At 36.3% G+C, this 23,469-nt stretch overlaps 1 protein-coding gene across 5 annotated transcripts in view; it reads left to right on the top strand.

Moving 5' to 3' along the window:
* The window catches only part of LOC149552143 (vacuolar protein sorting-associated protein, putative (DUF1162)), a 336,370-nt gene that overhangs the window by 6,495 nt on the left and 306,406 nt on the right, over positions 1-23,469 (top strand). For all 5 annotated transcript variants that reach the window (XR_016352867.1, XR_016352866.1, XM_089787620.1 and 2 more), the window contains exons 2-4: positions 18,407-18,497; positions 19,316-21,774; positions 22,924-23,038. Coding sequence is in view for 3 of the 5 variants with exons in the window: in XM_089787620.1 (XP_089643746.1) it covers positions 18,407-18,497; positions 19,316-21,774; positions 22,924-23,038 (2,665 nt within the window). In the remaining 2 variants the exon portion in view is untranslated. The remainder of the gene's footprint in view (positions 1-18,406; positions 18,498-19,315; positions 21,775-22,923; positions 23,039-23,469) is intronic.

The raw sequence follows: 23,469 nt of genomic DNA, 5'->3' as shown, positions 1-23,469 counted from the left end.
AGAAACACTATTTGGCACACAAGATTCAATGAGGGGTCATATGTTGGAAAATGAACTAATTAGTTTAAGTCCAGGCAATTTCAACACAACCGAGGATTTCTTCACTAAATTAAAATCACTAAGGCTGCAGTTAAGGCAATGTGGAATTGAAAAGAGAGATGAACAATTGATTCTTAGTATTCTCTCTAAGCTAAGTTCAGAAGATTCTGTGTTTGTCTCTACCTTCTATGCTACTAAGGGTGCACTTGGTACTCAATTCACCATGCCATCTTTAGATGATTTTGCTGTCAATCTCACTCGAGAACAGTCACATGCCTTGGCTGCCAACCAAGGTACAAAAGAACAAAAAGGACAAAGTAGTAAGAACAATAGTAAGGATGAGAAACAAAATAATAGCAAGGAGAAGGATCAGATACCGGTTACTTCAAAAGCAACTATTGATACCCCATCTTCCAAGGGCGATAAGCCTAAGAAAGAAAGGGTCCAATGTGCCTATTATAAAAGACCTGGTCATGATGAACATAAATGTTTGAAGAAACAAATTGATCACTTGACACACATTCTTGAGAAGAATAACATCAGTGTTCCTAAGTCTATCAAACAAAGTTCTAATGAAGGGTCTAACAAGGCAAAAGAAAACAACAAGGGGAAAGGAAAGGGCAAGGCCCTTGTTGCCGTTGCATCCTTGGAGCCGTGTACTATGCCTTCTATTTTGATGGGTGATGACACTCCTGTTGAAGTGTGTGGGAGAGGGCCTGTTGATGTGGGGGATGGCACATTCCATGATGTTCTTTGTGTACCCTCATTATCAACTAATCTCCTATCCGTATACCAAATCACTCACACAGGTTCATGCAAGCGGGTTGAGTTCACTCCTGATTCAGTGGAGATAAGTGAGTTGCACAGTGATTCTACAGTTGCAGTTGGGAGAGCAGATCATCAGTCACGACTCTTATCTGTTTTCTCACTATGTTCCTGATCCTCCTTCAACTGTTTTGCTCACTCACTCTAATGATGTGAGTAAATTATGGCATGAGCGGTTTGGCCATCTTAACTTCCGCTAATTGCATCAGCTCAACCAGTAGAGCATGGTCACAGGGTTGCCTTCAGTTCAGTTCTCAGGCGGTGTTTGCCAAGGTTGCATTCTTAGTAAGCATCCTAAGGAAAAGTTTGACAAAGGTAAGGCATGGAGAGCTTCACAGATACTAGAGTTAGTTCACAGCGATTTGGCTAGTCCATTTCAACATCCTTCTTTTAGCAGGGCCTGATATGTCCTCACATTCATTGATGACTTTTCTCGATATACTTGGGTGTACTTTCTCAAACAAAAGTCAGAGGTATTTGATCATTTTCGAGACTTCAAAACTTTTGTAGAGAAGCAATCTCGAAAACCATCAAAGTTTTGTGCATAGACAATGTTGGTGAGTATGTCAACCATCGGTTTGAGAGATTTTGCACTTTAGAGGGGATTGATTTACAGCATTCAGTTCCATACAATCCTCAACAGAATGGTGTTGCAGAACGGAAGAATAAATCCTTGAAGGCAATGGCAAACTGTATGATTCACTCTAGATCTCTTGCACCACAGTATTGGGCAAAGGCCATTAACTGTGCTTGTTATATCTAGAACCGTGTTCCTCACCGAGCCTTGAAGGGAGTTACTCCTTTTGAAGCTTGGAGCGGTCGGAAACCATCAGTTAAGCACTTTCGAGTTTTTGGCTCTCCTGCATGGGCCCACATTCCTGCAGAGAAATGTAAGGCCTTGGATCCGTAGAGCAGACCTTGCATATTTGTAGGTTATCCTGATGGTGTGAAGGGTTATCATTTGCTCCACCCTACTACACGAGTTGTTCATTGAGAGGAGTGTTCAGTTTGAGGAGGGATCTTCAAGCTCACTTTCCATCACTTCTCCAACTCCTACTTTGACATTGGAGTCACTTGGAATACATGACAGATCTTTTGATGAGTCAGATTCACTTGAGCAGTCTTCTACCTCCACTTTCGATGCAGAGAGTGATTCAGAGAACTCACCTCCTTCCTTTACTAGTCATCATTCAGAGGTTAATGATTCCCCTCTAGATTCTCCATCTTCCGGTCCAGTTTGGGCTAGACAGACCTTGCAGTCTGTAGGTGATTGGGTTGGGGATCCATCAGACACCAGGAAAACTCGTTCACAATTCCAGGATGCTCCACATGTCTTCATTGCTACTGCTTCAGATCCACAATCCTTTCATGAGGCTTCCGGTATTCCTGAGTGGGATATAGCTATGCAGGAAGAGTATAGTTCCTTGATGAGGAACCAAACTTGGGATCTTGTCCCTCTTCCTAAGGGAAGAAAACTTGTTCGATGTAAGTGGATCTATCGGACAAAATTTGCAGCAGATGGGTCGGTTGACAAGCATAAGGCTCGCTTGGTCGCCAAAGGATTCTCCCAGGTTCCTGGGATTGACTACTCTGAGACTTTTGTGCTAGTTGCCCGAATGAATTCCATTCGACTTGTTCTTGCCATTGCTGTAGCTAATCGTTGGGAAGTACATTAGATGGATGTGAAGAGTGCTTTTCTTCATGTTGACCTTCATGAGGAGATCTACATGGAGTAGCCACAAGGTTTCCTTCAAGATTCTTCACTTGTGTGCCGTCTTTAGAAGTCTCTCTATGGCCTCAAACAGGATCCTCGAGCCTGGTATGCCAAGATGGACTCCTTCCTTCTATCAGTTGGGTTCACTCGGTGCCATTCTGATCCTAATGTCTACATTCTGCAATAGGGTGATTCACTCCTATTTTTGGTTTTGTATGTTGATGACTTGCTGATCACAGGAAGTTCTTCACCCACCATTAAGGCTGTCAAAGTTGCCCTTCAGGACAGTTTTTTGATGATTGACTTGGGCTTGTTGCATTACTTTCTTGGGATTGAGATCTTTCAGTCTCCTTCCGGGATCACCATCACATAGTTCAATTATGCTCTAGATTTACTCTCGAGGTGTCATATGGTTGATTGCAAGCCTGCTCTGACTCCCTTTCTAGAGTCAAACTTGAGGCTCAGTGTTCTTCTCCACTTGTTGATGGCACCTTGTATCGCCAACTTGTTGGGAGTCTCATTTATCTGACTCATACGAGACCTGACATCTCATATGCTGTAGGCATGGTCTCCCAATTCATGCAGGAGCCTCATGAGCTGCATTAGAAAGTAGCCAAGCGGATCTTTCACTACATTCAAGGTTCTCACAATTATGGGATTCACTATGCAACAGGTATTGAGTTTGATTTGGTGGGGTACACAGATTTAGATTGGGCGGGTGATTCTTAGGATCACAAGTCTACTTCAGGTTATAGCTTCTCACTTGGTTTAGGTCTTGTTTGGTGGTCGAGTAAAAAGTAGTCTGCTATTGCTCTATCTTCTGCCGAGGCTGAGCATTGGGGGGTTGTGAATGCCGCCACTAAGGCCATTTGGCTTCAACATCTTCTAACTTAGTTTGGCATCCAGATCAGACGGCCATTAGTCATATTTTGTGACAACTAGAGTGCCATTTAGATCTCACAGAATCCAGTCCATCATCAACGGACCAAACACATAGAGATCCACATGCACTACATCCGAGAGCTCATCCATGGTCATGTCATTGACCTTCGCTATTGTCCGACTTCCGAGCAGGTTGCTGATATCTTCACCAAACCCTTCACTGAGAGCAAGTTCCTTCATTTGTGAGCTTTGCTGGGGGTGGGGGATGCTTCATCTTTTGGGGGGGCCTCTTCCTCTCACTCGGAGTCCTGACTTTTTTTGGGGGGTCTCTTTTCTCTCTCTTTTGGGGGAATTTTATGCACATGGGTACCTCATCAGGCCTGACTTGCCGGGACCCATTTCTACATCCACCTAAGCTTTGCTTATTGGGGGTGTGTTAGTGTAGTTTTTTTAATTTCCTAGTGGATTATTTATTTTTCCCTATCTTACTAGGTTTTTTCGACACTTTTATTAATCTCGCTTAGGTTAATAAAACATGTCTTATTACGTGAATGGTTGAGAGGTATCACCTTCCTACATGTGAGCATCCATTAGCTATCTTGGGAAGATACTTTGCTATCTTGAGTCCGATAGATGGTTGCTCCTCATTGATTGGTGTTGCCACCTCCTCCCTCTTCTTAGCCTATATAAGCATGCTACTTGGCTTGTATTTGCATCTCTTGCTTTTGCATCCTCTTAATGCTATTTTGCTTCTAGCATTTGCATTACTTTCTTGGAGACTAACTCTGTGTTGTTATTTTGATTTTGTATCATTTGCCTTCATACTTTAGATATCTATTTTTTGCACTAGTTTTCTAGGTTATTAATCTTTTTAGATTCTAACAAATGTGAGATGAGAATGGGGTTTAGGTGGTTATTTGCCCAACCACAAAGCTTAAGCTTGCTTGTTTCTCATCATGAAATGAAGAGCTCCTGACCTTGCGTGAGGTACCATCAATCAAGAATTGGCGGATGAGATGGAATCTAGTGGACTATAGTTTATGTAACTAACATTTCATATATAAACATGCCAGTAATGAACACAATGTATTGATAGAGAGTAAAGAAATAATAATCATTTAGTGTCAAAATGATTTTAAAGCTAAACAGCCTTGGCCAAAGCATTTTGAGCTGACTACTAGTAGGGAGATCTTTGTAGAGACCTACCCTTCTCTGATCTTCCATATTAGATCACATTCGTCCATTACAACGTCCCTAAATCGAAAGATATATAATGGAATATATTTTTAATTTAAGATTAAAATATATAATAATGAAATTCTAATCCACATCATATGGAAGTGCAGAAAAAATTACAAAGTGCAGCAAGTTTTTCATCCATTCCTCTATGGGGGCACAATATGATGTGAATTGAGAGACCCTAGTATCAACAACAGAAGCAACTATGTAGGCAAGTCAATCAGAATAGAAGTGATGGTTGAGTATGTGATGTTGTTAGCGACTTTGGTGTATCAATAAACAAAGACATCAATTAATGGGAGCATCAATATGATAGCGGCAGCTGCCATACATTGACAAACATTATCAAGGATCGATTAGTAAAATGTAAGAAGACTAGAAATCCCCTCATATTAGTTATCGATCAAATTTATAGTAAATTGATCCTATCACCATAAGTCGACAGAACAACCAAGCACAAAAGCAGACAACAAAAATATTGATGATAATAATATTTAGTGCCCAAATGATGATATTTCTTAGCAATGATTTACCAACGATACTTGACATTTATTGATTGCGTAATCTGCAATAATATACAATTACCCATATAATTGTATTTGTTAGCCATTGACAAATGGTGGTTAATGATAATCCATACAATCGTATTCTTAACCATTAACAATTGACAATCTGTTCATTGTGCCTCTTCGACACGTGTATGTACCAAACCGATGGGCTATCCAAAGGCAAACATTGAGAATTGATTTTATAACCATAATTCCCTTTGTGGATTCCACTCGAATAAGAGCATTCAAGGTTGCTAAAGCAACCTATATAGAGTGCAATCATTATAATTGCAGATCAGAGACAACACCAGACAAAGACGATATAATATTATTGTAAAGAAACTTGGGGACTCACATCCCTCAAAAATATCAAAGTACTCATCCTTGGGACGTAGCTACACCGGGTACTTGGAGCACCCAAGTACCCCCATCTCCGCCACTCCACAACCACACCGCCGCTAGGATGGGTACTTGAATTTCTATTTGAATTTTGATTTTTGAATTTTTATATTGGGTATGTGCTATGTTACTATGTCGAATGTTCTATGGTTCTGGTTCGTGTTGCAAATGTGCTATGTTCAAGTATTTCAATTTGGCATGTTATATATACTAAAACATCATCTCATAACTAGCATTTTAAGTTCTATATGTAAAGTATGCAACATCCTCCACCTGCCCCACCCCATGCTGTCATCTCGAAATTGAGGCCCTTTGTTGCATTGTCTAACTCATCCTGGTGTCCTAGCATCCCAACGTACCCTGACACCTGTGTTACACTGCTGATTATACAAAATATTGTTAAATTTGTAAGAATTTGCCTAAAGAAAAGAATGAAATGCCAAGATCTAGAAGTTCAATTCATAGCTCAAGATAGAGAAATGATATGATCAAATGAGTAATTCAATAAATGATAATGGGTAATCCAATACAATAGATGTAGAGGTGCCTGAATATATAGGAAATGCAAGATGACTAGGAGTTATGCAAGTGATAAGCACAACAACTAAGCACATGTCCATTAAAGGTGGATTATCCTCTATTGTGCATGAAAGTATATGTGACAACGAGAGGATAATAACACAAAGGTGTATCACACAAAGAGAGGTGTGAGACAACATGTGCTCAAATAAAGTACTAACTCCTAGGTGTCTACATGACAACTAATATGAAAATGCATTATCCTAAGTAAACTTAAGTGGATTATAATTAGTAATATTTACTTATACAAACACCCTCTCTTAAGTGCAACTTCAGGGAGTGTACTTAAGCTTACAAAACTTAGATACAACATACAACATACATATACAATAGAGAATCTCCATATAGGAGAGAAGAAGTGGAGGAGAGACCAAGTAGCCCCCCCTCAATGTAGAATGTGCACCTGTGGTAGATGCTCTAGGCTCGACGTAGAAACTACTTCATGAGTGTAGAACAACATTCCTCCTCTTAGGAAGTAAAAAAATCAAAGTTGCATCAATGAAGCTTCCCCCATTTGTAGGAAGAAACCTCAAAATGTATGGAATCTCTGAAACCCGCTCAAGTGTCCCCATCTCAATGTTGGAAGGTGCCTCCTCCAAATCATGTGTACCATGCCACTCTACTCAAAAAGACCAGTCAGGATCAACTTAGGATTAATGTAGAACACGTGTCAAAAACTCAAATGTCTCCTTTGAAGAGAAAGTGATCTCCTCCAATTGTTGTATCAAAGGATCTACCATCATGTCAACCTTGAAAGAATGATCAAGTAGAGAATGAAGATGAGGGTCAGCATGCTCCCTCGCAACAACCGAAGAAAGATTATCTTCACCAAAAGAAGATGAATGTCATCAATAGTGTCCCAAATTTGCAATGTAGGACTCCACGAACAAATCTGCAATGTTTGTCAAGTAGTTATCCCATGGAACTAAGTTTGGAAGACAATGAGTATCCTGTTGCACCAAATCACCCGAATCCATAGCTATATGAATACAAGCATGATCAGGAGCAACAGTAGATGTAATCTCAATACGAGGAGAAGAAATGGAATGCCCAAGAACTTGATCACAAGTGAGGATGCCCAAGTTGAAGTAGCCAAAGTTCTCAAAATCTGAATCAACATTGGAAGTGTGATCAAAATCTCTTAAAGAATCACTATCATCATCATGAGCAAAGTCTGAGAAGTAGTATAGTTGAGACGCATGATCAACAACTTCTGTAGCAATTATCTCTCTAGTCTCCAAGTCTTTGATAAAAACTAAATCAGGTGTGAATTCCATAGTCCTCCTTGTATCCCCATGAGTGAGCTGATAGATGGAGAGAAGATTATGACTTAGGTGAGTTACACCCAACACATCTTTGAATTATCCTTCCCCCTCATCAATAGTTCCTTTCCCAATCACATTCATGTAAGTATGGTTGCCCATCAAAATAGGTGGAGGACAAGGATCAAATGATGAAAACATAGATTGTGAAGATGCCATATTATGAGAAGTCGTTGAATCTAGAAGCTATCTCCCTGAATCTTGACTTGAAGTAGCAACTGATGCTTGACCTTTACTGTGATCCTTTCCTTCGTTTGGATGTGAAGAAGAGGATGAAATAGTCATTCTTGAAGGTAGACTTATTTTATTCTTCTTAAGAAGATTCTTGAGCTCATCTATCTCCTTCTTGTAGCAATGATGTTCTTCACGTCCATTCTTCTTACAATATGCACAAGTTAGCAACTCCCTCTTGGATGATTTTCCCTTATTGTTGGAGTTGGCTTGTGGTGAGGAGGTTAAGTGTTCTTTCTCGTTTTGTGTCATGTGTTTTCACTTGTTTTGCTTCCTTTTTCCTTGATTCCCTTGATTTGCTACCAATGCCTTAGAATTTGAGGACTTGAGAATTCCTATACTCATCAGTTTTGATTGTTCCAACATCAACAACTCTCCAAATGACTCAAATGAAGGTGTAATGAATGCACTTCGCATTGTCAGCTTGTGAGTGTTGTAGCTTGAAACAAAGGCTGCATATTCTGAAGGAAGTTTGTCCATCATATGATGAATCAATTGGGAATCCTTGATGGTAATATCACAATCCTTAAGTTGTACTCTCAACCCATTAGCTTTGTTGATGAAATCCTATTTTGTGTCAAAGTTCGTAGGATCCAATTTGAGAAGCTTTGCTTGAAATGTGAATCCCTTATCTTCATCCACTTTACGATACAAACTTTCAAGTTTATCCCAACCTTCTTTGGAACTACTCAAGGGTGTAATGTGAAACAAAAAATCTTCAGTGACCAAATCTCTAATGATTCCTAAAGCCTTAGAGTCGTCAATTTGCTGCGCAATTTTTTCCTTAGTATCTACATTAGGACTAGAGGGAATTGAAATTGTTCCATTCACAAAGAGGATCATGCCTTTCTTCATTAACCTGCTCCGTACATTTTCTTTCCATGTGGCATAGTTATGTGGAGTTAATTTGAGAATGAAGAATTCATGATGCAAAATTGAAAGAATGCAAGAAAACTAGAAGCACAAAACCAGAAGCACACTTTATACTTAGTGTATGTACAATTGCTACTTGTCAAAATGGACCAAAGTGGACTTCTAATTTTGAGGATTACAATAGGAAATATGAAGCTATAATAGACTGAAGAAGATAAGACACTAGATCTCTCAAGGATCTAATCTATTAGAAGTGCCAAAATAGACCAAATGTTGTAAATACTAAATACTATGTCCATACACAATTACTCCAAACCAATACACAATTACTCCAAACTAATACCAGATCTAAAAAGTAGACAAAAAATCATGTACTTCAAAAATAATTGCACCTAAAAATGTGTCTGTATGAACCTAAACAAAGCCTCTGAAGTTGTAAAAATTAGGATTATGTAGGTACAGTCACCAAAATCTGTGAATTCTGAAAAATTTGTTCACTAAATTCCAAAAATAGCTGCAGCAATAGAACATTCAGGAAATCTAGGCCAAAAACATAATAAAAAAGCACTCAATTTGGAGTCCAGATGAGTGAGTTACGACTTCTTAAAGTTTGATTACCAAATCGAAAATTAATATGGTGAGGGGTCCAATATTCACATACCTGCTGACGTCAGCATATCTACTAGTGTAAAATAGAAATATGACCCAATGAGGGTTTAAAACCTATCAAATTTAATGCATCAAACTTTGGTAGAAATGCAAACAATAAAATTACCAAATCACTGCACGGATCAATGCCAATTTTTGGAGATCTGGGCTGAAGGAAGTGCAGGATTTAGTTGAGAAGTAGAATGCCCCAATGTAGGATGTGGATTAGATTATGCTGCTGGACTTGAGCTTGAGTTGGAATTGGGCGATGACAAACTACTTGTCGATGAGATCTACTTGGGCTGGTGACTTCACATAGAGATCTGTCACTTGGAATGTGAGTGACGAGCTTGGGTGTTGATTAGAACCAAAAAATGGCCACCATGGATCTCTATGAGTTCAAATGTGATTGTTGCAATTTGGATCAGATCAACTTAAGAGAAAGTTGGATGGTGCTCCATACAATGAGATCGGGCTTGGGATTTTTGAGATCACTAGATCGGGTCTGATTGCAGATTGTGGCCTACGTAACCAATACTGACTTGAAAGTCTCAGTGTTTTTGTGCTCGAGGAAAAAATGCCTCTTTGTTCACATTCGATCTTTGGGATTGATGCCTTCTCAATGGGAAGCACAGTGAGATGTACGATGTCCAATGTTATGCGAGGGGATGCCAAATGTGATTGCTGGTGATTGAAGAATTCTCAGGTTGGATTGATGATTGAGCAATGCAATGTCATGCCGATATCGATTTGGCCAGGCCAATATCAGTGGTTGATTGTTAAAAGATCGATGATGTCACCTTTGATCGGATCAATGTCGATCAATAGACAAATCTTTGATGTGCATTCCGTGGATGACAATGCCTCTGTAGTCGAATGTGATTGGAGCGTTTGCTATGTGGATCTACGTGCCTGAGATTTTCAATTGACACAAATAAATCTTGGGGCCAATATGGCCAAGATTTTTCCGTAGAAAACATGCTTCTCCAAGATTGATTGAAATAAATCATATCTCAAAAATGAATTAAAAAAATTCTGAAAATATTACCCAGTTTTGCAAATCGGGCTTCCAAGTCTAGTTTGTAATTTTTTTTTTTGCCTTGATTTTGACTTTCACCAAACATAGGCAAATTTATATTCAAATTTCATGGAAATGACCACCCGGGTGCAATGGCGAGGTTAGATATTTCTCTAGACACTCCCAAAAACTGTTGATACTACGGATCTAAATCGTGGCCCTCCAAAATGTAAAGCAAAATGCTCTTCAATGGCTAACCAATGAACACTTCTTCGGCTTTGATACCATGTAAGAATTTGCCTAAGACAAATAATGAAATGCTAAGATCTAGAAGCTCAATTGATAGCACAAGGGAGACAAATGATATGATCAAATGAGTAAATTCAATATTGATTTGATGATAATGGGTAATTTGATACAATACATGTAGAGGTGCTTGAATATATAGGCAATGCAAGATGACTATGAGTTATACAAGTGATAAGCATAACAACTAAGCACATGTCCACTAAAGGTGGATATCCTCCATTGTGCATGAAAGTATGTGCGACAATGAGAGGATAAGAACACAAAGGTGTATCACACAGAGAATTGTGAGAAAACATGTGCTCAAGTACTAACTCCTAGGTGTCTACATGAGAACTAATATGAAAATGCATTATCCTAAGTAAACTTAAGTAAAGTGTGATTAGTAATATTTAATTACACCAAGAAAATTCATAATAGAATATATTTCTTCCATGTGATCATCCTGTAACTTGCAGCATATAATAGAGACGGCTCATAGGGTAATGTGCATGCTTTATATTGCTAAATCAGAGACAGCCAGTATACATATATATTGAATTCTATATTGCTTTGAATTGCCAAGCACATATAGCAGTCATTCTTGTAACTATGATATATATATATATATATATATATATATATATATATATATATATATATATATATATATATATATATATAAAATGTAATTATGATGGATATGAATTGACGGACCCGGATGTCCTGAAAAAGTTCCTAAAAGATTACATCAAAGAAGGTATTCAAATCAAGATTGTATATCCTTTACGCTTAAAACCTTGGTATGAACCTAATTTTGCTGACACTGAAAAAAAATACAACAGGATACTTAACTATCTATGGTACAAAAATTGAATCACCTTTTGGTAATCCACCAAATGTACCTTCTTTTTGGGAACCTATTGGCGAATGGATTTGGAATTATACGTCATATATATATATATATATATATATATATATAAAGACTCAATTATATTCCATTGTGGCATTTGGAATTACCAGTCATAGTTGTAAACAACAACTTGTGTTTACAAATTCACTTTCATTGCATTCATAGTTCACATAACTGCACTTCGCATTTAAAAGAATTAGTTAAGTCACGCAGTGTCCTAGTAATTGCAAAAAGGAGATTTTACAGCCATATAACCAACAAAGCAAGTCATATTCCAATAGTTCACATTGGAAAAGAAAATATCCTCTTATTAACGTGATTTGAGAAAATTCTCTATTCTCGTCCCAAGTTTGTGTAATTCATCTAGAACATTTACTAAGCAACAAAATCTTAAATAAAAGTATCCTTATCAAATCATTTTATGAAGAGAGAGAGGGGAATCTAACCTCTATTAACATAACATTCAAAGAGTATGAGATTCATCAATCATAGTTGTAAATTACATTTACTTTTTTTAATTGTTTCTAGTCACAATTGCTTTAAATTGAAAATGCTGAAATAATTTCAGATTTAATTTTGTTTTCTCTCAATGTACACAAGGCTGGTTTCACGCATTTAAGGTTAGTCCTTTTATATCTGTACTATGTTCAGTTAACCATATGGAAAACAACTTTCTACAGTATGACACAATGCAGAAAATAATAGAGTTCAAAGTAAATCATTCTCAATAAATATCCAGAACTTATATTGAACAGCAATAATCAGCTAAACACTGATGTATATAGATACAATGCTACTCATTTCTAAGAGCAATACAATTTATATTTTGAAATGTATATTGATTCCCCTTTAAGCTTATGAAAGGCCAAGAAGGATGTTTGTGAAATATTCCACAAACTGAATTATTTGTGTTTTTGACCAGTGTAACCTAGGTGCACGCACCCGGGTCAAAAACCTGAAGCACCTGGTGCGTGTACGCACCTAGTGCGGGTGCATTGTGCACCCAAGTACCCCCATTGGCTGAAAAAGCACCGCTGCACCTCGGCCACACTGGTTGAGCACCCGGGTGGGACCTAAGACTCGGGTGCTTGGGTGCGGGGGTGCGCGGGGTGCTCCCAAGGTGCTCGTGGGGTGCGGTTGGCTGATTGGCCCAAAAGTTACAAAAAAAATACTTTTTGCATTTCTTTTTTAATTTGTTTTTTAAGCAAGCTAACCCTTGGGATGATTAGGACTTCGGTATAGGGGATGATTAGAGAGCACTTGGAATGATTCCATTTTCATTATTGACATTTTGTCATTTTGTTGATTGTACTCACTTTGATATGGCTATGATACATTATTTCATTTCACTGTTTCATGCTACTCAGCTCATTGTCATCATGAGCATCTTTATGATATATGATATTCATATTTGAACAATGAATTTTGAATCTTGCATCTTGAACTAAGTTAATTTGTTAAATGGTCATTGGTAATGGTTATGAAGTTTCAAGTTTGAAGTTTGAACTTATGGTTTGTGAATCACATTTCAATTTTCTCTATTCAACTATATTTGGTATGTTATATAATATATTGAAGTATCATTTCATAATTAGCATTTTCAATCATATATATATACTATGCAACCCCCTCCCCCAACTCCCCCCCGGGCCTCCGCACCTCCGCAATCTCCCTGCAGTCCCCAAATTGAGGCCCTTTTTTTTCCCGCACCCGAAACTTGTCCCGACGTCCCCCCGCACCGCTGCACCCTTGTGTCGGTGTAACACTGTGTTTTTCTCTTTAGTTTTAAACACTAATATTTCTGAATTGGAATGTTGCCTTCATAAATATTAGCATTCTAAAACTACTGTACATCACTTGGTTTTGCATTTGATTTTATCGTAGCTATGGTTTCTCTATGTCTAGAATATCTACTCAAAGAGTGTGAAAAATGTGGCATTTCTTGATCTATTGAAGACTTTGTCGTAGCTTTAAAATCTCCTCGGAAAGTGACCAAGGTACAAATAGCGATTTAAATGGTGAAATACACTGAAAGGATACGGTTATATTTTGATGTAATGAGGTTATGGTATATAGTTTTAAATGTTTAAAATTATATTTTAGGGCTATATCAATATGAAAAAAGCTAAAACCCCATTTGCCAGTGCTAATGAGACTTTCAAAAGAGGGCATCGTAAATGTTTCTGGTATAGCCAATGGTCGGAATTTTGATACTGCATGAATCCATAAGACTGGCAAGGGCTCATTGCACTTAGTTCGATTACTGAGAAGTGGGCCACAGGCAATTCAATCGCTGAGATTGGAGTTTATTCTAAATTCAAATGAAGGAAATCCTATTTTTATCTACTGGCGTGTATGTGTCTATATATATATATGTATAGTATCATAGTCACTTGGAGACAAGGAGACTTGGAGATTAGTACTGGTTTTGGTACGAGTACGGCTAATTTTCAAAATGGGAGATGGGGGTACTCTGAGAACCCATTTTAAAAATATTCTTTAATAATTTCCAAACACTATCATAACATAGAAATTTGAAAACAAGAACAAAAAAGTTCAAGATTGAACTTTGAACATTAACTAAGAATTTATAGGGTATATTCCTCTAAGCATCTTGTAGATTCTGAATCCATGACAATGTTGGGTGAATCCCTCCACATTTTGCATGCATTTCTGCTAGGGCAGTTGCATGCAATGGCACTGGCAGATGTGTGTGCAAAATGTGGAAGCATTATGCACATGGCACGTGAATGCTTAAAATTTAAAAATAAAACTTGAACATCAAACTTTCAGTCTGATCGAATGCTATGATTGTAGGCTTGTAGGAGGTTTAAACAACAATTTTTTTTTAAAAACAAATGTAAATGCAAAAATGGTTGGAGTCTTATGCACATGTTTCACTCTTCTAGGGCATCTTTAGTGCTTGCAATGGAAAATAGAGAAGGAAACTAATGTTTAATGTTATTTTTTATGCATATTATGTACCTTTTTTGGCAAGAGGTGCTTGGAAACTTGGTGGGAGACGGGGAGATGGTGAGGTATAGTCTCTTACCTAAATTTTCTTACCCAAATTGAAGACTCTAGGTACTCAAGAAGTCTTGGAGATGTGTCTCAGGGGGTGGACACACACACATGCGCACACACATATATATATAGATAAATGTAATTTGAAAAGATGATATTTGTTTGTGGGGCTACCTATTTGCCTCCAAGTATTCGAGAAGTCTTGGAGATGCGTATTAGGGCGTGGGCACACACACACACAGATAAATATAATTTGAAAAGATGATATTTGTTTTTGGGGTTCCCTATTCACAGTTATTGCCTCTAGGTACTCGAAAAGTCTTGGAGATGAGTCTCAAGGGGTGGATATAGATACATACATACATATGCACACACATACACACATAGATGCATATACAAATGTATATACATATATATACATATATATGTATGTTTATGCATATACATATATGTATGTGTATATACATACATATATATGTATATGTATGTATGTATATACATATATAAATACATACATACATACATATATATATATATATATATACACATACATACATACATATATATATATATGTATATACACACATATATGTAGGTACATACATATATATGTATATGTATATATATATATAGATATAGATATTTATGTATATACATACATATACAAATATATGTATATATATTTATATGCATTATGTGTGTATGTATGTATATATATATATATATATGTATATATATGTATGTGTGTATATATACTCATATACATGTATGTATGCATATATATACATATGTATATGTACACACACACATAATTTGAAAAGATGATAATTGTTTGTGGGGTTCCGTATTCGCACTTATTGCTTGCTACATTGGTTATGACTCCTGAAATTTTTAGGTTTATTTTATTAGAGCGAAAAAGGCAAACCTAATGAAACTTGGCACTAGATTTTGCATAGAAAGACATGCTTTTTCTTGATACTTTAATAATATGATGAAAACTAATAAATGGGACATAAATCTGGCGAAGGGTACAGTGATTACAAGATATGGATGCTAAGATTTAAGGGAAAACACACAATTCGTTCCTTTTTTGGCATCACCATTCCATTTGTATCTATTAAGTTACTACTACAACAAGTGGGTACTTACAATGTTTTAAATCTTTCTGCCAATTATAAGAATTCTTCGGAAATGGCCCAAACGGGACTCTGATGGAAATGATTGAGGATTGGCAATCTGTTCACTTCATATGATGGTTGCAATATAAAAGTGATACAATTGACTATGAAACATCATAACTTAAGTGATTCTTGGCTCAGGTCACAGTTTTATCACTTGGAGCTTCCACAGGAATTTAGTGACACTTAGATGTGAGGATGGCTGAAGGCATTTACCAAGTGTAAAGGAAAAATTTCACAATGTATATAACATATATATAACAAAACTCGGTGCCGTGCCTAAGTTTTGAATCTCATAAACTATGGAATTATGGAGATAATGTTATGTACTGGTTGTTTGAATTTTCTTCACTGTAGGTGACCCAAAAAGGTTTGTCAACCAATTCTTATCAGCAGTGTTTAGATCTCCTTGAAACTGCCTCCCAGTTCCCTTCTTTTCAAATGCTGCTTCATCTCAAAATAATCAGCCCCAAAGTTCCTTCTGTGGGGTGCTTTTCTCTGTTTCTTGTCTCTCCCGTGCTCACTTTGGGAGAATGTTCTCAGAATTATATTTTTTTAAAACTATTTTTCTTTGTGCAGTTCGGCAATACTGAATCCTTCCAGATTTCTGCTCTTATTTAGCTTAAAAATTGTGGTCTAATTAGGCCCTAAAGTTTATGCACACATTTGCCTTTTTCTGTTGACTTGACTGCTTATCCCTATTCTAATTATAATTTCATTTAATTAAAAGTTAACTGTTGCTTTTACCACGTAACCAATTGAAAAACTTAACTACAATCTCCAAATGTAACTGCATTGATTCTCCGTTCTTCCTTGTTTACTCCACTCTGGCTCGGACTATAATAATAAAAAACACATGCATAAAATGAAACTTCTTAAATTTAAACTTTTCCTTTCTTTAAGTTTTAAGTTATAATATAACTAGAAATAAACTTAAAACTACCAAATTTCATTTAAAAAAAATTATATACATTTTTACTAAGCTACACACACTCTAACAGCAATTAGTGTAGCATTTTCCTTTATTAACATTGCAATTAATCAAGATTAATTATTATTATGTGTTGTGATTAATTATTATCATAATTTATTAGGCTCGGGTAGACTTGAACCCAAGACCTCCCAAATAAGAGGCTTACAATTTACTGTTGTGTTATAGACTCTTGCCTAATAAAAATGGTAATTTTACTGAACAATTTATATAAATTTTATTTGAATATAAAAATTACCCAAGGTGAATGAAATTAATTTGATGAATATTTATGATTATCTCAGCAACACATAATTTCTAAATAAAACAACCATTGAGTTAGCAATTGCATGTAATGATACAATATTAGCTACCAAGAGTGCGCATTTCTGTGATCCCATCATACCTACTGTGGCCAAACTGCTAGATAATGTCTACCTAGGTCACATTCTAATCTTCAATCCTGCCAATCACTCATAAATTCAAATTATCTCATTAGTATGTTAGTGTAAAACTAAATATTTCACAAATGTATATACATAAATAAAATATGCTAAATATTTCACAATTTAAATAAAATATTTGTGTGAGGAAAGGGATAGAGTTAAACTAATTAATTTTTTAACAAATATTATTAGGGTTTATTAAGGGTTAATAGTCAGAGAAATCTTATCACCTATCGGCTCATCATTGTATGTACAATTGCTAGTTGTAGTTATTATGGTAGGTGAATCTTACACAAGGAGGTTGAAAAACAGTCCCAACATTAATAGAAAAGCTTAGTTATATATTTCCATTAATCTTTTGTGTATAAAGTATTAAAAGATAAAATAGCAGCAGTCATAGTATATTCCCCTAATGGGGCCGAGGAGTAATGCCCCTCCTGGGGTTCATGGGCAGCGCCACTTGTGTGTTCCTCGTCATGATATAGGGTGGGGTCTAGGGGCGTAGTCACATTACCAAGCTCCAAGTAAGACCTTCAAAACCGCACAAACCTTCAACACATCATTTTGAACTTACAATAAGAAATTTTGTTTTGCAATCACAATAAGGGAAATGACTTTGCAATCTAAACAATTAGCATGTATTATTATTACAAACATATTGCAAAACTGGAAATAATACATCACATCTGCAAACCTCATCACTATTCTAGTTTTGAAAACTCATTGTCATGACTCACATTTTCAGATTTCTTATAAAATAGTAAATTACATTAAAAAAATTGATGTACACAAGTACCCCAATCCCTTTTTTTGAAAAATAGCCGTACCCATACCATGCAACCTTGAATTTTTCCATCGAAAATTTGGAATTTTTGAACAACCTATTTGGTCAGTGGTTTTGAAGAACAAGGTTAGGATTATGGACTTGAACTTTACCGTTGGCATTAAAGTAGTTGTTGATAGTATTTGTTTAGCTCACATCAATTATGAATCTTTTCCAAGTTGGGCAAATGATTGCTCCTTATCACATGAACTAATTAGGTTTAAAATGTTCTTTGCTTCAAAGAATCATGTTGAATATTGTAAGGACATTCAGAGTTAAAGATTTTTAGTTTAAATTAGAATCTGTGTTTCATGTCTGTCTATACAATCATCAAGACGTACATGTTTCACTTTCGCTTTGAGCATTTTTTCCTCTTCAGTAATTTCAATCATTAAGATAGAAAAGAATAACTCATTGTCATGTTATCTATTCTTTTCCTTGGATTTGAAGGGCATTGGATGATAAGTTTTGGGAGAACAATGATCAACAGTGGACAGCTGAGCAAGAGAGGAACAATATTCTACTTTGCATTGATCCTCAGGTAAGATTGGAAACTGATAGTTCCCTAGTCATGTTTGCTGAATACATCTGTACATCATCTATCATCAAAGGCTAAAATATTGGATATTAGATACATGCAATAGAGAATGTGGTTTGCTTAATGCTATGAATAATTTTTCATTCAAGTATAGACTCTAGAGGTAAGGAGTTAAAGGTTTAATGCCCGAGGTTTGTTCTGTAGGCAAGAAAGGGCTAATGTTTCCATTGATAAAAATAGTGAAAGTAGCTTAGGTTATACAACAATTTATCCATTTTATTACTTCCCTGTTAAATTCCACCCATTCTGAATTCTTTATAATGAAATTGCAGTTACACATACCAAAAGCTTCAGTTCTTAGCTTTTTTATCTGTATATTTCAAGTTTTATGTGTGGTTTTAACTTTTAACAGGATTTGCTGCAGCTAGTTGCTCAGAAAAAGAAGTCTGTTTTTCTTCTCATGTAAAACAACAAATATGACCATTTACTGTTTATATTTCCTGACATTTTGAATGATTCAATGCTAGTTCAGCCATAACAAAAGATGTATTACACACGGGGTTTCACCTCCATAGCCTTGTTTCGTTTTCTTATTGTTCTGATGATGAAGCCTGTCTTCTGATTTCATGTTTTATATATTAGCTTCTGAACAGGGGTTAGAACCCTGTTTTATTTGTCTTTAGCTGCATTTTGAATTCGGTTGTTTCATCTCATTGAATCGTTTTTTTATGTCACTTTATAGTTTGTACACACTGGTACACCTGAATTTCGAAGGTGCTTTATATGTCAAATTGCATTATATGATTTTATTCTTGTTGCAGGGGTCTGCCTTAAATGATGCTTCAAAGAGAGTTACAGGAACAAAAGCATCTATTAGTTGGTTTGTTACCATGCTTACATACATGATTTTACAAAGTTCCCGATTAATGTTACATAACACTTCCATTGAAGTGCACATACCAGAAAAAAATCTATGTGAGATTCAAGCCAAGTCCGCAATAGGCACTACTTTCTATAGATGCTGTCTCAGGGCAAAAACCATTTCGTTGGAGGATGGCTTCTCTGGGCATAACAAGTTACCAGGAGGTTTTCTAATTGCAGCTATGATCTCAGCTTTGTGCTCATATAAAGGATCTAAAGGCTGTAAAACATGTAGCATCAAAGATTTAGGTCTTGAATTGGATAGGCTAGATTCTTGCTCGTCTCATCCTGATGCAGTTAATGAGAAATATGTTATTCTTTTGAAAGATATAATTGTTTTTGCAAGGTTAAACCATCTCCAACTCACTGATTTGGAATTTGGAATTCTTGAATTAAGGTTTTGCTTATATCCAAGAGACATGATACTGCTTATGATAATATTAGAGCACATCAGTTATAGTGCTGCAAGATCTGCAGTTTCTGCATACCCTAGACAGCATGAAGAAAAATATAAACATGGGATGAGTAGTAGAAATCGATGGCAAAGGGCCTTGGAAAACATTATCAGGGTTTCCCCAAGATGTCGGTTGCAAAAGCTTGTGGAAATTGTTATACTACGATTGCGCTATGCCAAAGCTTATGAATCCTGGCTTCTGGAAGTGGGAATGGGGCTTAAGAGATATCTCGGATCCAAGTTGAAAAAGGTCAAGAGTAAACAATTTTCCAGCCGTATTGAAAGGCTTTGGAAAGAGGTTTGTGAAAAAGAAAATGAGTTGCCTGTAGAAGCAGTTGTACAAGTGAGACGAGTGGTTCGACACAGGGTTTTGGCACAATTGAAAAAAGATGATTCAGAGGAGGTAGACAGTGATTCAAGGAGACGAGAACATTTTCTGTATTTGTCATTAGTTGTTCCCTTTTCTTTTTTGTTGCAATGCCTGTGCAAGCTCATAGGCAAAATCTATGCATTCATATTTTATTCTTGCAGTTTTTTGTTAAACTCAGTTTATTTTTTCTGCCCCTTTCTTAGCAAGGGGCCATCTTGTCAACCTTTGGTTGAAAGTCCCAAGGCAGAGAACCAAACTCATAATTTCTATGATTCAAACCACAGTTGGTATCTATTCAATGTGTCAAAGCTATGTTACAGAGTAAACATATGCAAAGCCTTTATCAGTGCCACATGCAATGAGGTTAATGAAATTGTTCTAGAAGAAAAAATCGAGAAAGATGTGGCAATTTCCAGCACCACTGGGAAATCGGTTCTTGTTGTACTAGAAAACTTATGTTTGGTGTATTCCTCAAATGGCTATGTCATGGAGCTCTCTATTGTTTGTGAAGACATGAATGGACAGATATTTTCATCTGTTTCTACTGAACAAGACATAAAACCTGGAAGATCTTCGCAGAGCAGACAGAGTGCTGAAAATGTCAAAAAAATATTTTTGAGTACTAGTTCAGCTCCTCAAGTTCATTGTTTTGACCAAGCCAGGAATACTGTTCGAAGAGTTGGTGTTTCCAGCATATCTAGCCTTGTGTTAAAAGATCATCAAGGACAAATGTGGTCAGATTGGGAAAGCAAAAGTATAAAACCTAGCTTTCATGTGGGTGTTGCTACTAGGAAGCCTTTTATTTTAAGTGAAGTTCAAAGCTTTGTTATTGATCCATCACCAGCAAATTCAAGCTTGGGGCTTCTGCTGTGTAATCTTGCATTGGGACAGTTATTCTTTGACCTGGATTGTTCATCTTTGACATATTTAATTCTTCTCCTTCTGCAGTTATTAGATGCTTTTCAGCGGACTTCATCTCACAGGAACAAGAAACATTCCCATTCTTCAAATTTCTTTGGAAGCTATCCTATTGGCAGAGATGGAGGCTGGGAAGAGCTCTGCGATTTATATACAGATAAGATGAAGCAAGCTATGCTTTCTATCATTCCCGAGAAAACCATCCACTTTACAGCAGCAATAACAGGTCCTAAGATCCAATTTTCCCCTTTTTCAGAAGAATATATAAAGTTTGAGAAACAAAATGCCTTTGCTGATAGCCATGCTGAGTTCTCATTTGTCATCAATCTGGGAAATTTGGAAGTTGCTATTTGGCCACCAGGACAAGGAAGAGCATTGGCATCATTAGAAGAACAAGACACAACAAGTAACCTTGAAAATGTTTGGTTGAAGAAGCTCCCTCATCCAGATGATTCCAGGGATTTCAGAAGTGATTTTTGCATGGAGCACAAACAAATTGGAAGCAATTTTTACCTAAAGCTAGAGAATGCTGCTGTGTTTCTTGAAAATAAGTATAAGGAAAGACAACTTCCATTGGTGAAACCCTTGACTGTCACTCTGGAATCCTCCATCTGCAGGTGATACAGTGTTCCTATATTATCATGTTATGCGTCTTTAACTTCAGGTTTCTTCACATATCACCTTCAGTTTATAAAATATACATTTATCTGAAAATGTGGAAGTGAACTTAATATGAGGAGTGCAAGCTTGTTGTTTGCCACTTTAGGGCAGCTATAATGCAGAATGGAATTTAACATTTAAGAATCACAATTGTTTTGGAAGAAACTAAATCTTTACTAACTAATGAACATACATATTTTGAAGCATGTTCTTTAAGTTCTTGTTTAATTTTTGGTGGGAGACGTTACTGTTTTCTGATTTTGTTCTAATAGAGTTCATACTGCAATAGTCACAAAGAAAATAATAATAATAATCTGTCAGAAACATTTTAAACGGGTCTTACAATTATTTGAACTCATATTCAGATAGTCATGACTGACAACTGTGTTGGGACTATTCTACATTGCTCATCAGTTATAGATAAATAACTACAAATGAACCTGTCTGGTTGCTGAATGTGTTAATAAGCTTAAATGAAACAAGTTATGATCCCAGAAGCTGTCACCTGATTTGAGTTCTGCAGGGACATAAACTTTACATGCATGTTATATTCTATCAACCAAACTTACACATTATAGTATAGAAATGTCACATCATATGGACAACACAGAACACAATATGAAGTTATTTTCATTTATTCATGTCCATGATGTACAATGCATCTTTGGTCTACAACGGACTTTCTTTATATTTTTATGCTGCTTGATACATTTTATAGTATATATTAATGCGTAATCGCTTAGCAGGAATGAACTTCATTAATACAAGTCTATCTTAATGATCTGTATTCCTGATTAGCAGCTCACAGAGTCCCATTTCTCATGCATATAAATGGTCCATGTAGAAGTTCTTTTATATAGTTTTCTCACTGCCAGAATGAGGACTCCCTTGGAGATTACCCATCCTTTTAGTACTTTGGTTCAAGCAATCTTGAATGTGTAGTTCTCTGTGAAATTGGGCCTGCTTAGCTTGCTACCCCTTTTAGCAAGTATTATGCCTTAAGGACAATTCAGCAAGTATATGTCATAGTTTGATATCAAATGGTGTCTGGAGTTAACAATGAAGATTGCATTTTTCAGAATAAAAATTTAATTTTTATTTTCCAGGGATGAAGTCAACTCTCTTTTATATCTGGATAAGTCTCTGCTGGCAAGTTTGGACTGTAAAAGTTCAGCAGTTGCTCTCATCTGTTCTGTGGATGAACTATTGTTTGTTGCCCAGGTGTGTTTAAATTTTTTTTTACGAATGCTTAAATATGTTACTCTGATAATGAAAATCGTAATTTGTAATGTTAAATCAATGGGAAAATATCCAAGGAAAAGAGAAAATAGCATATATTAAATAATTGTTGGCTGAATGTTAAATGCTGTTTGATGAGTATGTGCAGAAAGCGAGATTATTTGCATTATGCATTTGAAACTGCCACAGTCGAGAACTTCAATTCGAGCTATAATTGATTTGAAATGGTTCATTTTGAGCATTATTCCTTTTTAAAATGAATCTCAAGCTTTTTTATGGTTAGCTTCTTGTTGTAAGTTGTCTGTCAGTAGTGTTGGAGGTTGTAATTTACATCTTAACTGAAAGCAAATAAACATCTTGCTATTAGGGATTTCATGTTGGATATGTAACAAATTTAATGGGAGAAGATGTAA

Source organism: Cupressus sempervirens, chromosome 6 (genome assembly GCF_028749045.1).
Source record: "Cupressus sempervirens isolate cs-2001-9-10 chromosome 6, ASM2874904v1, whole genome shotgun sequence".
Classification (NCBI taxonomy): domain Eukaryota; kingdom Viridiplantae; phylum Streptophyta; class Pinopsida; order Cupressales; family Cupressaceae; genus Cupressus; species Cupressus sempervirens.
The sequence above is the reverse complement of the archived record's forward strand: the minus strand, read 5'-3'. Positions and strand labels throughout refer to the sequence as shown.